Source organism: Mesitornis unicolor, unplaced genomic scaffold, assembly GCF_000695765.1.
Source record: "Mesitornis unicolor isolate BGI_N332 unplaced genomic scaffold, ASM69576v1 scaffold36404, whole genome shotgun sequence".
Classification (NCBI taxonomy): domain Eukaryota; kingdom Metazoa; phylum Chordata; class Aves; order Mesitornithiformes; family Mesitornithidae; genus Mesitornis; species Mesitornis unicolor.
Window position 1 is genome coordinate 1 of NW_010181449.1, and position 23,618 is coordinate 23,618.

The following is a 23,618-nucleotide window of genomic DNA, read 5'->3' on the forward strand; positions in this document are numbered from 1 at the left end:
CGGCTGAGCGGTGGTCAGGTGTCTGCAGTCAAACCCCAGACGAACACTCGGGCGCCGGGGCCGTGTCAGGTAAACGACGCCGCCGCCGCCTGCCTTTCGCTGTGCGGTGTTGCTCTGGAGGCGGCGGCGGGGCCCTCCCACGGGGAGGGGGTGGCTAGCGGCCCCGCCGGCGATTCCCCAGGCAAAGCCCTGAGCCTCTGTCCTGGAAAGCACATGTGGACGCACGCGCGGAAACCTGTGTGCTGAACTTTTTCTGCAAATGGTTAAGATTGGTGCTGGGGGGTATATCTTAAGTTTTATTTTCAGAGACTTCTTTCTGTCAAAACTGAAGAGAATAATCTCGAGCATCTGCTATGTATTTTAATACCGATGATAAATACGTGTTTGATGTGGATACTTCAGTAAGTGGGACGTACACAACTTGGATACCCTTACTGGCTTTGATTTATTAGTCCCACCAGATCAGGTGTGCAGGGAAAATGTTCTGTTGCTACACTGAGCTGTGTGAATTCAACAAGACACTTTCATGTTAAGGGTCCCTATAAAATATGTTTAGATTCAAATGTGATATTCTGACAGGAGATGAGTTGTGCTATTTACAAGACAAATTTCTGTGACTTAAAACGCCTTGTGAAATGAAATTTTCATGCTAAAACATAGTCAGATGTGTTTTATAAGTACTCTTGGGAATAAAGCAAAACATAAGGATCAAATACTGGACTTGGAAAAAGTATCATTTTGGTTGAGTCATTTACCGTGCAACTGTGTACAGGCATGCAATAAGATCTTGTCAGCAAAAGCTTCCACTTTGGCTACAGTGTAGTCTGTAAAGCAAACTACAAAAGTTCAACAATTTGAAGAAAGAAGCAAGCAGGAGAGCTCCAAAGCCATTACAAATACCTTGGGATTTGAAAACTATAGGTAGTTGATTTATTAATGGAAATTTCTATTTTCACATTAGCTGTACTTTTTTTTCTGGGTTTTGTAACCCTTCTTTACACATCTACAAAAACTAATTTTTAAATTTGTGCAGGGTTTTAACAAATGCCCAGATGAGGAATTTAATTTGCCATTTGTAATGAGTACACCGAACCGCGGTGAGATCACTGATTCAGGTAAGACTAGAATGAGCATTTACCTTGCACGTTCTTTTAAAATTTTTTAATATCACTGATGCTTTTTGTGAGTAGTTGAACAATTTCACAGCTGTAACACTGTTAGATACAGTTCCACTGTTATTTTGTTAGAAATACATTGATGAAAATCTCTTTGTATTTCAGATGCAATTTCACAGCAAGGAAAACTTTGCTCTGAGGTAGATGAAGAGGTCAGCTAAGTATAAACTCTGCATATTTAATTTTGTAGAGCCTTGTAATTTGTTCCCAAGACAGTGCCTAAAGCACTATTCAGTAGATACTTCAGGGCTAAAGGAAGTAGTCAAAAGGGTGTAATAATTTTCTGTCTCCTGTTTAGAGCTGAATCGCTTAGAGGACGTATTTGTGATTCAGTGAGCATGTCTAGAGATAAACCTTTAAATATTAAGGTGATTTCCAAGTGGTTGTTTTTTGTTGGTGGTGGGGTTTGTTGGGGTTTTTTAAAAGTGCATGGGGAGTCTGGGTGCTTTAATCAGAAAAAAGATATAGGCACTTAAATATTTTTGTGAAACTGGTTCTGAATAGTCTGTTAAAAGGCAGAAGGATTGAAATCAGAAAAACGGAGAATTTAAAAAAAATTTGGAAAATTGAATAAACTATCCTAATTACCTTGTTTGGCTTTATTTTATCTAAAGCAATGAATGTAGTGCAGTGGTTTCCTCAAGCATTTGATTCTTCTCATGGTGTCTTCACCAATGTTTTTCTGCTTTAGTATAGCTCAGTAAAGCTATTTTTTTTTTCTGGTGGTAACTTCCTGCACTTCCCAGGTATGAAATGCTGTCTGCTGCAACAAAATGGAACATTTCTTGCTATCCCCCTAATGATTTTCATATCCCTGAGGACTAAGTTTCTTTTAGCCCTAGCAGCTGTTAAAGTACAGTCAGGACTATAATGATACCATGACACAGGCAAACCAAGGATAGTGTTAGGTGACATCATACCTAAAACAAACTGCAGACCTACCTTGCGGCCTCCTGTACTGCCCTTACATGCCTAAATGCTGGTCAAGTGCTGCTTGTGCAGTGCTTTAAAGGTGTTCTAAGAGCGCAGGGTTGTTTGCTTTTTCTTTCTGCTTTGTGTATGAGTTAACTGCAAAAACATACCACAGGTAGTCTTGGACAAGATCTCTCAAGCTGCTTTTACTTACCTCAGCAGTATCTGTCAGAATAAGAGGAGGGAAATGGTGTGAAGAACCTAAAGGAGGGAATCTTGGTTCTACTGATAATTCTATCAAAATTTTTATTGTCTTTTGGTGGAGTGCAGTTATCCATATCTTTCAGGCTATCTCTTCAGCGGTCACTGTATCTGAAGGCAGTGTGTATTTTTCACTTGTGTTTGTGTCTGTTATTTGTTTTGTAATGTCTGTTGATACATATACAGTGGACACACAAAGTTTAAACTTTGGTTCTTGATTGTATATAAGCTTGTGTCACCATCAGTGGAAAAAATTTACTCTTGTGGTATTTCTAAGAGATAAATATGTATCTAAAACCATTATTAATTAAATAGCATTTGATATTAAATTGTGGAACCTCTTTTGATAGAATATAGAAACAGTGAATGAATTGTATTCAAAACTCTACAAAGAGGCTGAGAAGATCAAGCAGTGGAAACTAACTGTAGAATCCGAACTAAAGCAGAAAGAAAGAAAACTGCAAGAAAATAGAAAGATTATTGAAGCACAGCGTAAAGCCATTCAAGAATTGCAGGCCAGTATTGCACAATATACATTGAATGTGTAAAGTAAAGAGAAAGTTCCTCCTGAGTTGATATGAAAATAATCATACAATTAAATATTAAAGAATATTGCAGAGGTTGAAGAAATTTTGAACTGTTAACATTATGACTTCGAAGAAGCCATTTGGCTAGATACTAATGACCTGGCTCTAGTGGCTCTACTGTTAAAGGAAAAAGTAACGTTTTGTTTTGTAAAAATAGTTTTCCTCTTTCTGTGTGCATTCCGCCTTTGTGTTATTTACATACATATCATACTGTGGGTATGCAGAAATCTATTAAAGACTGAATAAGCTTTAATCCTCCTGGTACGTGTAAAGTATGCTCGTGCATAGTTCTGTAGTCAGCACATAGAAGAAGTAGTGCACTCTGCTTTTTCCAAGTTTCTTAACTCGCTGGTAGTGACGGACAGCTTTGTGACTGAAATAGATATTTCAAACAATTTATTGGTTCCTTTCTGTTGTTTGTTTGCGTTGACTGATAACCTGGGTCATCTTTGATTCTTTCACTTTTGCCTTGAGAAAATGGTTATTCTGAGAAGTGCACACGTGTGTGGATGTTTGTATCAGTAACATACCTGTAAGTGTTTCAGTTGCTGGTAAATTATTGCTTATTACGGCTTTCATGCAAGCTTTCAGAAAAGATGTTCCGTCTTCTGACACAGAAAATTACTTTTTCATGTGAGATTTGAGAAGTGAATGTGTATGTCTAGTGTGTTTTTCAATAACAGTGTGTTTTCGTGTTTGTTCCCTGTGAAATTAGTTTGAAAATGAAAAACTAAGTTTAAAACTGGAAGATGAGATATGTGAAAATAAAGATCTCTTAAAAGAGTAAGTAATGCAGTCAAATATATTTTTGTGAAAGAAAAAAAAAGGTTTTTGTGTTGCAAACTGTATTAGTATGGAAATTTACTTATATCTTTTAAACTGTCAAGGTCATCAGGGCATTTGCATTGTTACTACTTAGGTATGCAAAGTACCATATTACAGTACACGTTACTAAAGTATATACTACAGTATTTTTTTTCCTCCTCTTTTAGAAACAGCGCTTCAAGGCATCTCTGTAATCTGCTCAAGGAAACCTGTACTCACTTCACAGAGAAGTCCACCAAATGTAAATGCTATTTAAATTTTATTTTATGGAAGTAAATGTACTTCTAGTTTTCTCTGAATTCACATAGGAAGAAAGCTATCATTCTGTTCCAAATACATTCTCGGGTTGAGGTAAACTGTATACGTCTCTGCATCAGAGTGAAATTAGAAGTGAAGCCATTGGTCTGATAGAGGTATGTTCTGTAATGCTAAATCCAGAGGTTTCCTGATGTCACTATGGTTGTCTGAACACTGATACAGGATTTGGGCAGTATAAGCAGCCCTGATGAGCCACTAGCAGCCACTCCAGAGGAGTACGGGTCTCCTGAAGTCTTGGCAATCCATTGTTTTTCAGTCCTGTCTAGATACCTTGAATATGCTCAGACATGTGAAGTGGCACTTCATGCCTGTATTTAGGCAGTAGAATCTGCTCTAGTTTCCTTTTCCAGCTCTCAAACAGATTTCCCAAGTTGGTGTTACCCTGTTCAGAGCAGTGACAGATTCATGGGGGAAAAGGGTCCAAACCCCAAGACACTATGAGTAACTAGCATTCTTCTCACTAAGTTGCCCAAGCCAGGACAGCTGGATAGCTTAACAAAGTTTAAATTCTTAAAGTTTTAAAATATGTTATTGTCTTGGAATTTTTATTCTATATGAAATTCAGAATTGTTATTATAATCTTTAAAATTTTACTAACTTGATCCTGCATACTTGAGAAGTGTCCTTTTTGGCCTTGCATCTAAAAACATGTGTATAGATGTACTGTACTTCTTTGATAGCTGTGTTTCTTACTGTTCTATATTTGTTAGGGAAAAATAATATCAATTACAAAAATGAAAGAAAAAGGAAAAAGATGGACTGTTGTTACAATTCTATAATGATAGTTCTGTGGTCATGGGTATCTCTGATGGGAAGAAATTCAGCACTGAACCTTGTATTACAGTTTTAAAAATACTAGCATTTTTGATACATTGATAGCAGCATTTATACTATCAAAACTAATATATAAATTGATCAAAATATACACTATTCAAGGAAAAGTGAGATTGAGAACAAAATGTGAAAAGCTGAGCTTGCTTGATGTGTCAATGGAATGCACTTTTTCTCCAGATTATATAATGTTTGCACTCTTTTTCGTAATGATTTTTTAAAATAAGAGCCTATAGGTCCTTTTAAAATTAATTATGCTCTTTAAGCATCAGGGCTTGGTCAGCTGGCGTTCTTTTTCAAATGGAAAACTTTATGGTACATTCTTACTTTGATAGATGAACATGAAAGAGAAGAAACAAGACAACTATATGAGGAACTTAATAACAATGTTGAAGTAAGTGATGTAGCTTGTTAAAAGGCTGAGGTGTGATCCGAGTTCCATGGTTGTGTTGAGATATCTGGGTTATGTCCATATGTTGAGATGCTATTTATGCAAAGAATATTCTCTGATAAAAGTGATTAGAACTGTCATGTGTGATGCAGGAAGTCAGGTTTTCAGTCTCTTTTCAAGAAGTGTTTTTGTATTGTATAGGGAACAGTCCCTGGATAAAGCACAACTGTGTTTGCTATGTAGATCCATGTGATCTGTGTGATTTTTATGGCCTGCTTAGTGTTGGATGACTGCCATAACTTCTGTCTTTTTTTATTTTTTGGTACTCCATTTCACCTTTCTGGTGACTTCACAGAAAGCTATGGTTGGAAGCATCCTCTGGAAACCTTTCCCTGATAAAAGCAGGGTCAGCTAGAGCAGGTTGTGTAGGGCTGTGTTCAGTCAGGTCTGGGGGTCAGGTATATTAGCGTTATTCCATCAGGTAATTTTATTTAGTGTAAAGTGCAATATAAAATAAAGATGAATGAAGAAAATTAATTTCAGTTTTGAGTGTGACACACAACAACAAAATTCATTATGGAGATTGATTTTGTGTGGAATAAGACGTATAAGGTATGAATATTCCTTGACTTAAAGAGGATTTTTACCTTTTTAATTTGTAAAAGAAGTGCAGTCTTGCCAAGTAAATGAATTAATAATTTTTATTATTAATTATTCCAATGTGGAAGATAACACTCTGGTATATTTATAATAGAGAAATGCAAGGTATCATTGTTTGGGACTGAGGAACTTGATACTAAGCAGTCAGAGAGTACATGGTATAATGGTTAAATATTAATTATAGGTTGTAGCAACTAAGAAAAGCACAACCCCTCTGTTGTGTTAGGGATTTACAAACATGAACCAGTAAAAATATTTCATCCTTGAAATTGTTCAGATGTTGAGTATGGAAATACTTAAACTTCCAACTTTCAGTAATTGTAACATTCTGTTAACTCAGAATATGTTGATGCTCTGAATTTTGGTTTTAACAAAATTGCTCCTAAAAATATGAACAAGCTTGTAATACTGTTAGTTTATAAACCATAAACGTGATTCTTCATTACTGAAGTACTTAGTTTTATATGAACATATATGTTGAATTTTATTTTTAGAGAATGATAATGGCATTTGAAGATCTTCGTGTGCAAGCAGAGAACACCAGACTGGAAATGTGTTTTAAATGTGAGATTTCTGTTTATTGTGTTTATGCTACAGGTTTAACAATTTTGTCCTTCATAGATTTTTATTGTGTGCAGTTTCAGGCCAGAAAGATAGGAAATGCTACAATGGTGAACTGTTGAACACTGTGACAGTCTGGACCCTCTGTTATTCATGCTGCCTGCTACTAAATGCCTGGGACCTTTAATTGTTTTTGCCCTGAGTCAGATTCAGACCTTTATTTTTCAAATAGCCAAATTTTGTCTGTGAAGTGCATTCTAGAGATCGCTACTTATTTTATGTAGTTGGTTTATTTAAATGATAATGCATGAGTGTATAGCTACAGAAGTTTTAATTGCCATATTTACACTAATATGTGCTGGTTTCATATTTTTACATGTGCTTTTCTATTAGTTTCTTATAAAAAACAATACATGAAATAATGGACTAATTCTGTGGAAAGCTGGCACAAAAAATTAATTTGTCTGATTAGAAAATAATTTCAAACATGACCTCAACAAATTACTCTTTAGGATAAAAATTGCTGGTGGTTTTTTTTTTTACAATTATAACTAATATTAAACTGGAAATTACATTTAACTTGGAATATATTTTAGCTAGTTTATTAATTATGGATTTTACTGTATCTCAAAAGTAAAAGAAGAAGCAGAAAAAGTGGACAAGTTTGAAAAAGAGTGCAAACTGGAAGTCAGTATGAAGGAAAAACAGGTTTGCTCAGTTTTACAGTCATTATTTTTGAAATTAATATTGCAAATTCTTTAGTATTTGAACTCTGTTTTACTTTTGTGACTTACTGATATGTCAACTGATAATAATTACTTTAAAAGTACTTAGTTGTAAAATATTTGTATTCTGGAAGGATGGAAATTAACGTTGTAGATGACCTTTTGATGGTATGTTACTTCTATGTTATTTATTTGGAACAAAATGTGAATTAGGCTGCTGTATCATAACAAGGGACATCTAAGTGACAGGATTTAAAGCACCATATTTCTGTTCTCTGTACATACGCTTGCCTTTATAAAAATGGCTTGTGGAGAAGCACTAAAAGAGCAAAGCAGTCATCACTCCTCATAGATAAGAAAGGTATAGTTCATACCTGTTAAGAAGGAAAGTGGGAAGAAGGATTATAATGCATATCAGACCACAGGCTGGTAAGAGAGTTGAGGTTGGTTCTTTGTAGTGGTGGTGAGGTAGCCATAATGAAAGACTGATTAAACTGAAGAAATTGTGGTAAGAGTTTTTAGTTTATAAGCAGGATTCTGAGAAGCAGAGCATCCATCTGTATCTGGAGGGTCAGGGGTTGTTCTTTCTGAGGATGGATGTGACATTGCAGACGGGGCAAGGAGTGTTTCTGGGCATCAGTGAAAAGGACAAAAATAACAGCTGCAGCTGTGTTTAAGTCAGATTCTGCTAACTTTAGTGATGTTCCAGTACCTTTAGTCTGTTGGAATTCATGTTTTGATTTTGAACTGAAGAGCTTGTTCATCTAGAGTAATATGACTTGATCAATATTTGGCTGAGACAGACCACCTTATTTAACTTGAATGACAGCAGTATGTATGCTAATCATACATTGTGCACAAATGAGAAGCTCTCCTTTTTTTCTAGACTTCATTATGATGTTGGTTTAATTTTGTTAGATTTCAGTTCTTACCATACAGAGTGATGAAAAAGATGATATTATAAGAGACATCAAGACGCAGCTGCAGGAATCAGAAAATAGGATTGCTGACTTGTTAGAAGCAAAAAGTAAGAGTTCTCTCAGCAGTGTTAAAATCTAATTGATTATAGGAAACAGGATCGTGATAATTTTACCCTGTTACTTAGGTGCCATCGAGGAAACTTTTCAGAACTTGATTTTCAGTATTTTTAATCCATTTCTATTACCTGCATCATCTACTGTAAATATTTTGTATCTTTTCTCTTTAGAACTGAGGGAGTTTTCAGCCCCCTCCTCCCCTGTGGAGTAGAGAGGAAGGTTTTAGTGTCATTTTTATGTCATACAAATAAGTGGCTGCATTTTGTTTCTAAATATATGTAATTTTACATTTTGGTTATTGTTACTTAATAAGTTGAATTATCGTCTTGCAGGCTTTTTCCTTTACAATGACATGAGTATATTATGTAACTTGACTAAGTTGTAGTTATGTATTTTTGTGTAAAATAGAAATGCAAGCATTTTTTAGTAAATATTCTGTTTTTCTTAAATGTAAGCATATATCCTTCTGCTTAGGACAGGAAGGAGAAATGTTAAAGGAATCTCAGATCAATCAAGAACATTTGAGGGCAGAACTGGAAGAGGCCAAAGTTGCATTGCAAAAAACAGAGGTACAGCTTGCTTACAAATTTTCAGTATAAATAGATTAGATGAGTAATTGCATAAATAATTACTGTAGGGAATAATTGTATGTGTTTTGTATTTAGAATTATAATTTATAATTTTAGAAATTATACAAATTTTGTAGGTTACTCAGAAGAGCTTAGAAACTGAATTGCAGACTACAGTGAAAGCACTAACTCAGGTCACTGGAGAAAAAGAAGCACAAGTGGAAGAATGTAAAAAAACTGAGGCTTTGTATGCATCCCTGAGAGAGGAGTTTGAGACTTCGATTTCCAATTTGAAAAGCTTGCTGCAAAAAGAGCAAAATAGGTAAATTAACATTTTTAATTCAAGAAACGGTGAATTTGGGTATATGGCATTAAGATGTCTTTTAAGTAGCTGCAGTTTATGACAAATCCAAGATCAAACAGATACGAACCTGACATTTTTTTACATGCTGATCTAACTGCAGAGAATCTAATGTAATTTTTCAGTTGTGCTGGTTGGTATGGGTCTAAGAAAGCAAATTTTTGCACCACTCCCAACGTGACTTTCATAATTCTATTTTTAAGGAATAAAGCTTCACGTATGAATATATTTGCTTACTTTTGTCTGCTGCTCTGAAGTTATAAAAGTGAAATTTGATACATGTTGCAGGCAGATAAATCGCCTGTCTGTTGAAAGGCAAATGTTCTTAAAATGCTTGTGGTACGACTTCATCTTATTGTCCCTTAAGTTTAAAATGCAGGGCTTTGAACGATACAATATTTTTTTTAATTACCATTTTCTTAGATTGGAGAAATATGAAGATGAATCAAAGCAACTTACCTTGGAGCTCAGAAATAAGTCTGCTGAACTGGGTAAGACCTGTAGAAGGAAAGAAAACAGACTAGATGGTAATAAAAATGTTTTCTGCTGTTCTCTGAAAATAGACTGTCCAGATTTTTCTCTGGAAAAATGCAGATGCATCAATACTTGGAAATTACTCCTTTGTAAACATTCTTACAGTCTGTGCTTTATTTGAAGCCATAGTTATGGAAAACATACTAGGCTCTGAATTTTAAGATGAATTATTAATTTATCTTCAGATACTTATTTGCTGATGTCTTCCTGAATTCTTTCAACTCTACTTTTAGATTAAGTCATAATTTAGGTTATAATTTAGCTTTACAATTTCTGAATTTAATCCAAAAAGATTTGGAAATTGGGTACTGCAAAGGAATAAATGCTTTATACTGCCTGCTAATTATGTTAAATTATTTGTTCAATTAATTTTACATTACATGTGCTGTAGAAGAGATGACTAAACTAAAATGTGACAAAGAAATGCAAGTTGAAGAGCTGTCAGAAACACTGGTAAATAAATGTTCACTTTGTTAGTCTTGTGGCATTTACTTGTCCTGTGTGTCTCTTGCTATTTAAGCATCTTACAAGCACTATCTAATCTGCCTTAATGTTGCTACTAAACCTTCTTACCTGTCTTTTAGATGATATCAGAGTTTTCTTTGAACGACTGGATTTTTTTTCACTGGTTTTCTTGTTGTGTTCTGCTTTGTTTTGGTTTTTCTTGTCAACAATTCCAGTCACTTCCTTCTTCATTCACACCTAGTTAAATGTCATTCCCTCTGGACATACAGAGCTTCCATTTTTAGTTATGTCTAGTACTTACTCTTTCCTCATTTTGAACCTTTCTGAAAAATACTTTTGTGTGTGTGTGTGTGATGAACGTTAGCTCAGTGTTTGTGAAGAACTTCAGCTCAAACCTTGTGAGCACCATGCCTATCATGTATAAGGCTTAGAGATCAGCTAATTTTCAACAGTAAAGATAATTCCTTGAGTGATTTGCTTTCTTCATAATAATATTCTAAAAATTCAGCATTGTAAAGGTGTACCCCGTTTTGGTCTTTAAAGGATAACCAAGGCAGTGGAATTTCTGAAAATGTCGTGTGACAAAAACAAAGCAACCAACAAGCAGTTTCATAAGTTTATTACTTCACAAATCTGTTGTGATTATTTTGCTGGTTTTGTGGTGTTAGTTATGGTGAGGTATGCTCCATACTGCAGCATTTAGAAAGCATTGTGTACTGTGTTGATGCATGTCCCTTTTCAGAGAAAACATTTAAGAGCCTGCAGAAAGGTCTTTTGGGTTGTAACATCTTGTTCCATGTATTCCCATTATCCTGGGGTCCTTTTCTTACTTATGGGGAAGTTTCCTGAGGTAATGAGCTCTGTTCTCTGTGAACGCTACTGAACTGTGACACAGGCCCATCTTCTGTTACAGAAGTCTAAGCTATATGAAGTGCACACATCCAGGATTATTTTAGTTATGATCTTGTGTTTGCAAGTCTAACAAGAAGCTGCATCAGCTAAAGTAGGATAGTGTGAAACCAGGTTTGCGTTTTACCACATATGTTTGATCCTTAAATGCTGTGCATTGAATTTTCTAAACTGAGTTTCATGAATGTTCTTAAACAGGGAAGAGCTGAAGGACTTCTAGTGAAGAAGAAAGATCTTGAGGCTACTGTAGAAAATTTGCAGGAGAGAGAAAAAGAAATGAAGAATGCTCTGCAAATTAGAGAGGTCTGAATGTTTTTATAAATAGTTAAGTTACATGTTATCACTTGTATATAAGAACATAAGAAATATATAGACCAGTGCTCCACCCAATGCACTGCTCTGCTCATGACAGTGGCTGTAGCTGTTCCGCAGTAGAGGAGCTTGACTCTGATCTGTGGTCTATTCCCATTACATTTCTACAGTAGGGACACATTCCTGTCAGTTGCTGTTGCTATCAGTTTATGGAGTTGTTCACTTGTCATCTGTTTTTGAACCTCCTCATACTATTTGCCTTCACAACCTTCTGTGATAAGAAATTTCAGCAGTTCATTATGTGCTGTGCTTAGACTAATCTCTCTCTCCCTTCTCTCTCCCTCCTTCTTTTCCCACCCCATGAACTACCTGCCAGTGCCTGTGGTATCAGTGTATCACCAATTATTTGGTGAAAACATATTCAAAGCATGTATATCTTATAAACTATTACAGGGCTTGTGTTATCTTTTAATGGCAGCAGATTTGAGGGAAGAGTTTTGCTCTGGAATGCATCCAATGTGTGTTTCTTCTATCACATGGTACTGGAATTCTGTGATTTTTTTTGTTTGTTTTATTTAGGTGAATGCAAAAGCTTATAATGGCTGAAGCAAATGTCTTTATTTAACATAATGTCCAAGGAAAGCTCATTTTGTCAGTAATTTGGCAGACTAGTTAGACTTACAATAGGGGACACACGTAGCATTCGTATCAGAGGCATTACTTCCACATCACACCAGAGATGTAAACACACAGTCTGGCTAATTTAATGGCATGTATGCAGTTTTGTTTCATCTTAAAGCTTTGTGAAATGAGTTCGTTTCTGATAGCTTTCATGACTTGTAGTTTATGTATGTGTACTCAAAACGCTTTCTGTTTCTTCTGCAGAAAGAAATCCATGATTTGAAAGTACAGCTGACTAGTACAGCTGAAAAGGAAGAAAATTCTTTAAAACAGCTTATGACACTGAATACAGATCTTGAACGAGAGGCGTATGATAATTTTTGAAAATACAGTATTAATTTAATTTTTGATACATAAATATACAATGAAAATTAATATAATGAAAATTTTGAACCTATGTACACAGTATCACATTGTTATATACTTATATTTATAAATTATATTTTCTGTATTTATGTGTATGTAATTGTTACATATCTGTGACTTAGTTGGGTTAACATGAAGAGAAAGTTTCTGAATTCATTGTTAACCCTTCCCTGAGCTGGATATTGAACTACATTGTCTTCAACAACCATTATATGAAAGCTGACTCTTTATTTCCTCCTCCTACTGTTGCCTTTTAGCATCACTGTAACTTTGCTGCAAAGCTTAAGTTTGTAGATACAGGCCTGGACTTTTTTCAGCGTGAAGTAACATTTTGTAATGGATAATTTTAACTTAAAAGGGAATTTCAAAATACTGTTCTTACTTCTCTTTACCATTTTATTTTACTTCAGGCTAAAGAATGAACAACTAACAATGCGTATCAATAAGCTTTTATTAGAAAAAGAACAAATAGCACAAGAGAAAAGTGGTATGGTTATAGAACTGAAGAAACTGCAAGAAATTCATGAGGCAAGTTGTAAACTTCCAGCAGTTTTTAAAAGACAACCCAGTAAACTGCAGCATGATGTGGTTCTGTATCAGAGTATCTGAACTGTTTTTCATGTTTAAAATACACAGGAAGTGCAGTTACCCTTGTAAATAAGGCAGGTCAAGATACTGCTTAAGATGTCTTTGAATTTTTTAAGATGTCACTTTGAATTTTATTCATTTTACTTCCATGGGTCTTTATTTAGGATAGTAGAAAAAAAGAAGAAAATACAAAGCAGTTAGTTGAAAACCTGGAAGAAGCAAATGGCCAGCTAAGGCAAGTGAAAACAAAAAACCCAAATATAAATATTATTAAAGGGAGTAGACTTGACTCCTTCAGAGTTAATCTAAATGTTGTGTTCATATGCTGCTTTCTGTGATTTTTAGATTAATGCTTTTTTAGGTTATATAGCTAAACAGAAACTAGTATTGATGTTGGTCACGTAGAAGTTTCTACAAGTAGTGGTACTGCTACTGGAACAATTTTTGCTATACCTTTGTGTTACATGTAGATAGATGTGTTAGGATATAACAAATTAGAATATATTTTGCTCAGGTAAGGAGAACATTTTTCCATACTTGAATGTATGTACAGGTCAAACATTAACTTACCAGTCACTGTGCATCGCTTTGAGAACATTTTCATTGAACAGCTTATGAAGTTCTCACCAGTATTAGCAGCTCTGTTTAGAGAATAAAGTATGGGTTTATTTAGCATTAGTGAAAAGAAGGTGAAGTTATTAAGTAAATATTTACTAATGCTTGTTATTTTGGTATTTAGAAATGAACTAGAGTCTTTGAAGAAGATGGCAAAGGAAAGTGAAGAGATAAAAAGTAAACTGGATGAAAGAGAAGAAAATGTATGCTATATCATGTAAATCTGTGACATAACCTGTAGGATAAAACGGAAGTGTAAAACTTCCTTGCTGAGCCTTTTTATTTTAAAATACAAGGACCTTCACTGGGATGTTTATTCTTTACATGGAGGCTTGAGAGTCCAAATTTGTTAGATTTCAGGCAGAGAATCCCCTTTTTTAAAATTTCCATATACCCACTCAGTGATGGATGGAGTAGAGATTAGCTTTCAGTAGGTAATGTGAGTTCGAGTTTAAAAATTTTAAATATTTTTGTTTTCTTGCTGTAGTTTCAAAGCACACTTTTTTTTTTACATGTTAATGTTTCAGAAGTTTATTGTAAAAGTCAAAGAAGATATTCAGGGCTTGGGATGATAGGTTAGTTATTTTTTCACAAATACAAAATAGGGAATAAGTTTAACCGTAATTTTTGAGGGAGTTGCTTTGAAATTGTAATATAGTAATTAATAGCAATTCTGCCACTAGGCCTTTATCTTCTGTAGGATAGTACAAAAATTCTGATATGATGACTAGATTTACAACTATGATTCCAGGCTAAGAGTATTGAAAATGAAATTTCAAGAAAGGAAAAGCAGTTGAAGATTCTAGAAAATAAGGTATGAAAATTCATTTTTTCATGGACTGTAAAGAACTTCATACAAGATTATTTTTTAAATTGCAAAGTTACTTTTTTTTTTTCTTTCTAAGCTCTGCAACCACTGAAGAACAACAGTTCACTGCTATTAATGATGATACTGGGCTAGCAAAATTCTTGTAGTGCTTTGTGGTTAAAACTCCAATCATTGTAACAAGTTAGCGTGTGTTTCAGTCCCACTGGAATTATTCAGAGTTGTGCAAGTGCATGTTTAATAAGGGTAACAGTAATCTCTAACAGTGAGTAATTTTTTTAGGAGTTTATTAATGTTTGAAATATCTCTTTTAGTTGAATAATTTAAAGAAACAGGTGGAAAATAAGACCAAATGCATTGAAGAGTTGCAACAGGAGGTATGTACGTTTTTTTAAAAGTCACAAATACATAAAACAAGGTATTCTGTGGTAACAGTTCTCAACAGTTTGTCTGGTGTGATATCTGTAGAGATACCCTTTCTTATCCTTACTCTGAGCAAATTAAGGAGTCACTTTTGGAATTGCTTTATTTCACAGAATCACAGAATCGCTTGTTTGGAAAAGACCTCTGAGATCATCACGTCCAACCGCTCCTGTCTACCCCCTAAACCATATCCCTAAGTACCTCGTCTACCCACTCTTTAAATACATCCAGGGATGGTGACTCCACCACCTCCCTGGGCAGCCTGTTCCAGCTTCTGACGACCCTCTCAGGAAAGAACTTCCTCCTTCTCTCTAACCTGAACCTCCCTTGGCACAGCTTGGTGCCATTTCCCCTTGTTCTATTCTCCATCAGCTGGGAGAAGAGACCAGCACCCACCTCTCCACAAGCTCCCTTGAGGCAGTTGTAGGTGGTGATGAGGTCTCCCCTCAGCCTTCTCTTCTCCAGGCTAAACAAGCCCAGTTCCCTCAGCCGCTCCTCATCAGGCTTGTTCTCCAGACCCCTCACCATCCTTGTGGCTCTTCTCTGAACACGCTCCAGGATCTCAACATCCTTCTTATACTGAGGGGCCCAGAACTATAAAACTATCCTTCCATTTGAAAAATGTAATTACAGAAATAATATTTTTAATAAACTTTAACCATTTTCATTTAGTACATAGGTCATTATTTCAAGTATATCAATGATACCATATCAGTTACAAATAATAGAAAAAAATCATACATTAGGACAAATTGTTAATAACCATACTGTAATAATATTTATATTGTATTTTTTGTCATGACATCAGCACATTTTCTTCCCACTCTCCACCCTCTTTTGTTGTTCTCTGTCACCAATGAGGAGGAGTCTTTTGTAAAGTCATGAAGCAATAGGATTATTAAAGTACTTGAGCACTTGTTTGGAGAATTGATCTAGAACCTGAACTGCACAACAAAAGAGTTATTTGCTTGCTGAAAGCTGGAAATTTGAAGATTGCAACCTACGTGCAGTTAAATCATTACATAATTCTACTATCTTATGAAAGTATGGTGGTTTTGCTTTAACAGAATAAGGTGCTGAAAAAGAAGATGTCTGCAGAAAGCAAGAAAACAAGTATTTATGAAGGGAAGGTAGGTGTTAGTAACCTCACGTACAAGATGAGGGTAAAGCCCAAAGACTGAATGTTTTAAGTCCCAGTGTAACTAACGATAATAAATGTTAGGCGTGTTCTTAATTGTTTTGTGGATCTGGGGCACAGATTTTACAGGAATGAGCTCATAATTTTTGGAAGATGCTCTGATTTTTAAACATTGGACACTGAACTATCAGATATTTGTAAGAGTTGGACATCACATCTCAAGGAATTATGTTCCTGAGTAGTCCTTTTATTTTTTAGTTGTTAGTGTACTGAACGTTATTCACTAATGCCACTCCACTGAAACAGAAAAGCATTTAAAGTATAGAAATAGATCTATTACTCACTTCACGCAGTTCTTTTACTGTGTTCTGCAGTGCCAAGTCCCTGATAAGAATATTGTGTCCAGTTGTGAGTACCACAATTCGAGAAGATGTAGACTGTTTTGAGGGTATTCTTTTGAGAAACTTAAAAGGAAAAACTAATAAAAATGCAGTTGAGAAGAAAACATACCATAAACCAGTAAAAACCTTAAATATATTTGAGGGAAGAAATAAAATCTCCATCTGTATCTTTTCTTCGAAGAATTCACAGCATTTAGGGTGACTGCTTATGAATAGACTCTCTTTGTTTCATACCAAAATCTCATTAATATTAGCATCTAAAAGGAATCAGTCTTTTTAACAAGGAAATTAAATTCTGAAAATCAACTACTTCTAAAGAAACTTTCTCTTCACTTTCCTACCTCACACGCCACGCCAGCAATACTAAAGAGTCTTTAGTACAAAAGGCAGATCAGTGTCAGGTTGCTAATGGGTGGTTATTCCCTTAGACTGGAATGACTCCTTGTGGTTGACTGGCCTCTGGCTTTGGGATTGCTCTATTGGTTGGGGTGACAAAATTTCCATGAGCTGTCTGGGCACATTGTGCTGCTGCTGCCATTGTTTCTATGAGTATTTTCTAACTCACTTCAGGCCAAAGTTTAACTCCTTATGAAAAAACCTGACCATTAAATAGGAGATAGTTTAACCATGTACCTGAACAGTAACAGGGTGGTTCTCTTCAAAAATAAGAGGGAAAAAAAAATCATTGGCATATTTATTCTTGAACAAATAACAGCAATAATTCTGTATTCTCAAAAGGTGAATAAATTACAGTTAGAGATGGAAAATATGAGCAAGCAACATAAGGAAACAGTTGACAGCTATCAAAAAGACATTGAAACACAAAAAATAAATGAAAATAAACTTCTTGAAGAGGTGAGAGCTGGTAATTTTTAATGCAACTTTTAATCATTTTTTTGATGTGCAGTAGTTTTATGAAGCTACATCAGCCACATTCCTTGTACTTACGTAGCAGTCTTAGTAACAGAAATGGAACTTCTTGTGTATGCATGTGAGCAAAGCTTTAGAACGTGAGATCCTTAGGTTGAAGTATTTGTATATGTCTTTAAAAATAAGAACCCAGTTAAAAATTCTTTTTGTGAAGATATTGTTCACAGAAATTCTGTTCTTGGTATAAATACAGGATAAGCAAATTAGAGTATAACTTCTCCCATATTAGTATTTTCCTCCTTTTCAAGAGGGGTTGAAATGGTCTTGTGCTGTGGAAGAATGGATGTACTTTTAATATGGGTTTATTTCCCTGTTTTAACAATGTGTACAAAGACGTAGGATTTGAAAAACATCTTAAAAGCAAATGAAGACTGCACTAAATGAGACTGTATATACATTTCACCCACAGGGTAAGAAGAAATGTAACCAAGATTAAAAAAAAACAACATTGTTGTTAATTGTTCATGAATTAAATGAAATCTGTTACAGGTAGAAAAGATGAGGTTGCTTGCTGGTGAAGCAACAATAACACAGAGAGAAACTGATATCCGATGTCAACACAAGATAACCGAAATGGTGGCACTTATGGAAAAACACAAGGTGAGAGATGTTACCAATTTCTATGACTTGTAGTGTGTGATACCGTGCTAAATAAAAAACTCTAAAACCAGAAAGTAAAACTTCATAATAAAGACCTGAGTCTAGGAAAATGAAGTTGAACATATGCTTGACTTTTCTTCATCTAAAAACAAATTCATCTGCAGATTTTGAAAACACGCCTACTGGCAGATCAATTCCATTTATCTAAATTCCTAGGAATCGTAGCACAATGTGAACTAGTAGCATCTTGGAAAGCCCACTAATGCTTTAGGTAAGATACAGTGGTGGTGTTGGGCTTTTGAAATTGTCCTGTAGACTGCGTTTATTCAAGGTGTTCTATTTGGACGTTGAATAAAGGAGTGTATAGGTTTGTGCTTTGCAGGATTTATTTTATATTCAGGCTTCCTTTGATACCATCTAATCCTACTGCTCTTCAGTATCAGTTTGGGCCTCTTTTTATAAGGAGATTACATTTGACAGATTTTAATTTACATTCCTTACTGTTTAGCAGATAACAATAATAAAAGCAGCTTTGTGCTGGAACACGTACCACTGCCTTGAGATAAAGCGTCAGTGTTGGTTCATAGTGCTTTCTGAATCTTCAGAAGAGCCTTATTTGAAAAAATGAGAGATGTTATAAGACTAGGTAAATCTGTAATGGTAACATTTCAGTCAAATGTTTTGAGTTTGGTGTTTTGGGTTTGTTTTTGTTTCTAACACAGCATCAATATGATAAAATGGTTGAAGAAAAAGATACAGAGTTAAAACTTCGTAAAATAAAAGAGCAAGAACTGTTATCATCGAAAAGATCATTGGTAAGGCATACTCTTCAGCACTAAACTAAATGGAGGGGCTGCTGTCCTTAAGATGTAATATGTATATAAATATAAATAACATAATTATAAATAACATACTTAACATAATTATAAATAACACACTATACTTCCTATTTAATTCTTGGGGTGTCTAAGTGTTTGCTTTAGTGGGACTGAACAGTAAATATCCACCCACTAATTTCTCTTTACTATTGTTTTCTTGCAGATTTTATGTTCATTAAAAAAATCCCAGATGTTTCTAAAAATAAATGGGAGTAGCTGTGCTTTTTCTGTCTACTTTTCCTGATAGTGTGTCATGTTTAACCTCACTGTCTGAATAAGAAACTTTTGTTTTAAGTAGCTGGATTCCACTCCACACCCCCAACCTCCCCATTCTCACAAGTGTTTGAAGTTATTACCTTGAACAGTTCTGGTCAAGTTCGTGTTTCTTAGTTAATACTGCAGCTCTTTATAAAACAAAACAAAACAAAACTTCAAGTCTAGAGTTGCATCTTTTTGTTGTTGTTGTTTTTTCTTCCCTCTTTTCCTTTCTGAGAAGCTCAGCTTTGAGAAGTGTTCTGAGAGCCAACATCCCCTCAAGACTGTCACAAAAGCGTAGTTCTGCAGCATCTACTTAAAGTGCAGTGTTTTTCTGACCTTTCACCTCCCAGAATATTTCTTCACAGAACTAATTTTCAGTTAGGTTTTTCAACAGAAGGAGGTGGGACTCAAGTTTACGTGTTTTGTTTTTATTTTGGTAACTGCTTCTTTGATCATCTGTTACTCTAGTGATTAATCATTCTGCAAATGACTTGTAGATACCTCTCAGCATGCTAGCTTTATGTGTAAGTCAGCTTTTTTGAAAAAGTGGATTTTTCTTTTGTTTATAATGAATATCCCTATTAATTACTGTCTCATTTGGACTGGTTGTTTTTTTTTTTCCAGGTTAAGTATAGTTAAAACTATTTTTATCTAATTGTTTTTAGGAAAGTGAGCTGTCATGTTTGAAAGGGGAACTGTCATCCCTTAAGGAACAACTTAAAGCCGAAATTGAAGAGAAGGTTTTTTGCTTGTTTGTTTTTTATTAAATGTGGCAGTATGGATGACGAGCTTGGCCTGGTCTTATGCACTATAATGCCAGCTGTGAAGTGCACTTTTGATTCTAGGTCTTGCTCTTGCTGTCTGATTTCAAGAGCTTTTCTTTATGCTTATCTGCAGAAATTGAGGAGTTTGCTATATAGTATCCTTCAGCTGGCAGAAGAAATGCAAAATAGATTTAAAGAGACAGCAAAGGAACACTTCAAGAAACAAGAATGGTTTCAGTTTCTGGCAAGAAATAATAACTAGAAAATAAAGCTGTGATACATTTGTATCATATTTTCTCATTAAAAAGGGATGTAATGTTGTGTCTCCTTAGCAGAGACGGCAGAAGTTATATAAGAAATAAAGCTGAATAGAAAAGTAGTGTCTGGAACGCTGCAGTTTGACTAAATCTGGGTCATATATTTGTGAATTTTGTAACAGCATATGATTGTGGACTGTGCTCTGTAATTACACCAAGAAAACTTTCAACAACTAAATTAAAATAAAATATTTACTACTTTTTTCCTAGGAAAATCTTGCAAAACAAGCCCACCAAAATATTGTTCCTGAAAATGAGAAGAAGCACAAGGTAGCTTTAACCTTATCGTTAATTAATTTTAGAATTTGATAATATTTATGCAGTCTAATTGAAATTTCATGATAAGCTATGTACACTCAACAAAAGACATTGAAATACTTTTAATTTAAAACCTTTTTATTTTTAGAAAATACAGACTTATTTTTCTGAGACTCCTAGACCTCATTTAAATCTGGATTTTGCATCTATTAATGTAAAAAATAAAAACTCTGCAAATGATATTCCCATAGAAGTCAACATGATGGAAAAAAAAGTAATGCCACTTTCAGCATCTGCAAAAAGCCCCTTGGGTAGTCCATCATTAAAGGTTTGTAACTTGTAATAGTCAATTGTTTTATTTTTCTGACTGTATTTCTTACTTCCCTGTAGATACCTATTATTTTTGTTGTGAAAAGGTAGATACCAGCAAAAACCCACGTATTCCACAGTGATATTAGAAAGCAGTTTGTGTAACGGCTCCCACTGTCCGTCATTTTTCTTGCTCACTTACTTATTTTGTCTCTTACCATTGATCAGTAATTCCTCTGGAATTAATAATGTCTCTAGATTTCTGTTAATTAGTATTAAAAGAAAAGTGTTACCTGCTTCTAAACTTTAAGGAACAGAAAACAGCTTGTGTAGCTGTAAAAATTATCAAAGTATTTCTGACTGCTTCACAACTGTAAAACCTGTCAGAAGCTCGCTCGTGATGCTTATCACGTATCTTAACAACAGAAACAACTACTGGTTTTGTTATCCTTTCTGAAAGTGGGTTGCATTGTTTTATTGCAATGTTTCTGAGCTTTTCTGGTGAAAGAATATTTAAGTAAAAACAGTCTTGTTCTTCATAGTGCCATCAGTGTCTTTCTGAAAGCTTTTCCCTGCAGTTTGGTTTGTTTACCTTTTTCTTAAATGTGGCTATAGTTTGCATGTAGTGACTGCAGTTCAGAATAACCTCAATTTCTGCAGATAAGCACCAAGGTAGATACAGGGTGCTGTAAAAGTCATTTCTTCCACAGCTTCCTGTTCATTCTCTTTGGATTGGATTTTTTAAAATTTGTTTGGGTCTTTGCCTCACATTTTAGATGGAAAGATAATAGTTTCACAGCATCTCCAGTGTCTTCCTGGATACTCGGTCTGTAAACTGAGTTTGGTTTTAGATTCTGTAATTACCACTGAAAATGCAATTTTAAATGCCATCTTTTTCTTTCTCAGACGTACAGTCTAAAGACTCCTCCCATACATAAGCTTCAAAGTGAAAGCTCAAATCTGCAGTCAGAACAGTGCATAAGGAAAAAGCAAAAAGTGCTTGTACATCTGGATGCTCAGTCAGACAGCTCTGAACACAGTGACCTCCTGGTAAACATCAGAGAACAAATCGTGTTCTTAGGTTCTTTATGCACACTGCTATGCGTAAGACAGTGTATAAAGCATGTGGGATTCTGTATCCAACACCGTGTTTTTATGTGGGTTTTTTTCATTGGTTCTTTCTGAAATTGTATTTATATGTACATAATTAGTAACTAGATGACAGAGTACCACCATACAAAACCAACTATTTGTAATCATTTTTACATTGCTTTTATTGAACTGTTCAGGCTTCATAGTAACATCTTATTTTTTTCATACTCTAATATTCTTAGGGGGAAAGAGAAAATATTTTTAATATAGTGTGATGAAATAACTTTTTTCTTTTGAATTTAAGAGCATAGTCTCAGAGGAAGAAATATTTAAAAAACTGTACAAAGATTATCCTCAAGCTTCACAATTATGTGCCATGACGCCGAAAATGGTAAAGGTACCTTAGCTTTTCTTCAGATCCAAACAGTTAATCAAACTGGTTATAGAAGCTAATGGATGGGTTTATTTTTCCTCTTAGAAACCAACGACATCAAAGGTGAAAACTCCAGGCTCTCTACTGAAATTTACAACCATGAAAAAAATGCGAGAGGCTGGATGGACTGCAGTTTCCAAAATGGACAGGAAAAGAAAAATTAAAGAAGCTGAAAAGCTCTTTACTTAAAATGAAAAAATGGCTGGTGCCCTAGGATTATTTGATTAGTACAACCACGTTATTTCTATTATTGTTTCAGACTTAGTACATTGCTGTGTTTTTCTGTCGTACTCAAAATGTTTATTACTGCATTAATTTCCTTCATACACCCAAATTTTAGAGATACAATACATATAGATACAATACAGTATAGATACATCAACCTGCAGAGCGTTTTCTACATTTCATTCCCTATGCTGTAAGAAGTTGGGAGACACATTAGCCCATCTTTAAATTTAGAAATAACTGCATAGAAAGCTGTTTCAAAAAGAGAAAAGCATGGCATTAGAAATACTGGTTTTAAAGAAAGTTTGTTCTTATAAGTTAACTCTTAAATAATTCACAAAAGGGTATTATTTAGTGAAAGAATTACTGAGACTGTTACAATGCATGCACTTTTACCTGAAGTAGTCTTGCTTTTTTGTGCATTTTAAATGTTGTCAGAACTATCTTTTTCGACTGTTTTGTTTTCAGTAGCTACTATTTCAATATGTTAGAACAGTTTTGAAACTTTTAAAATTGAATTTTCAACAGAATTACTTCAGTTTAAAAAGATTGCAGCTTCATAAGGCATAAAATACGCAGACATCTTTTAAGATTGTAAAAATACGTTAAGATGTCATTAAATTGTTTCTCGAAAATGTGTGGTGTGGGACTAAATGTTGTTGCTTTATGAATTAGAACAGAGACATAAGTCACCAGGCAGCCTTCCTGAGGACTAACATCTTCAACAGATATGCAAACTCCTAATAAGCCAGTTACTGAGCAATCAAAAATAAGAATTCCAGTTGTTTCTGCTTATAATGAGACTTCTACTCTCCAGTCTTCTCAGCTATGGCTCACATAAACTATAATTCTGCAGTCTTGAAGTTAAGATTCAAAATCCACATCCAGCCTGTCCTACTCATTCAAACTTTTACACTGGCACCAGGTTCTTGATTCAGCTCTTCATCTGGTCTGTGGCTTCACCTGAAATGAGCAGGTCTGGCACCAGCAGTTCAAGGAAATGCTTCTGTCCTCTGTGGCGACACCTACCTGAAGCCTGGGTTGTGTGATTTGGCATTAGTGCTTCAAGGATGTTTACTGGTA

At 34.9% G+C, this 23,618-nt stretch overlaps 1 protein-coding gene across 1 annotated transcript; it reads left to right on the forward strand.

Moving 5' to 3' along the window:
- Nucleotides 1–6: 6 nt before the first annotated feature.
- Nucleotides 7–22,499, forward strand: SYCP1 (synaptonemal complex protein 1; the record flags this gene model as incomplete). The annotated part of the gene is made up of 31 exons (XM_010183439.1): nucleotides 7–69; nucleotides 1,034–1,115; nucleotides 1,281–1,327; nucleotides 2,699–2,863; nucleotides 3,651–3,718; nucleotides 3,928–4,001; nucleotides 5,245–5,303; nucleotides 6,455–6,524; nucleotides 7,156–7,229; nucleotides 8,165–8,273; nucleotides 8,758–8,852; nucleotides 8,990–9,174; nucleotides 9,637–9,704; nucleotides 10,139–10,200; nucleotides 11,320–11,424; nucleotides 12,319–12,422; nucleotides 12,891–13,008; nucleotides 13,233–13,303; nucleotides 13,808–13,886; nucleotides 14,435–14,497; nucleotides 14,824–14,886; nucleotides 16,000–16,062; nucleotides 17,210–17,326; nucleotides 17,891–18,001; nucleotides 18,724–18,816; nucleotides 19,803–19,877; nucleotides 20,429–20,488; nucleotides 20,625–20,804; nucleotides 21,692–21,835; nucleotides 22,182–22,268; nucleotides 22,356–22,499. Coding segments are annotated over 31 exons (2,898 nt in total), but the record flags the coding sequence as incomplete, so codon positions are not given.
- Nucleotides 22,500–23,618: the final 1,119 nt, after the last annotated feature.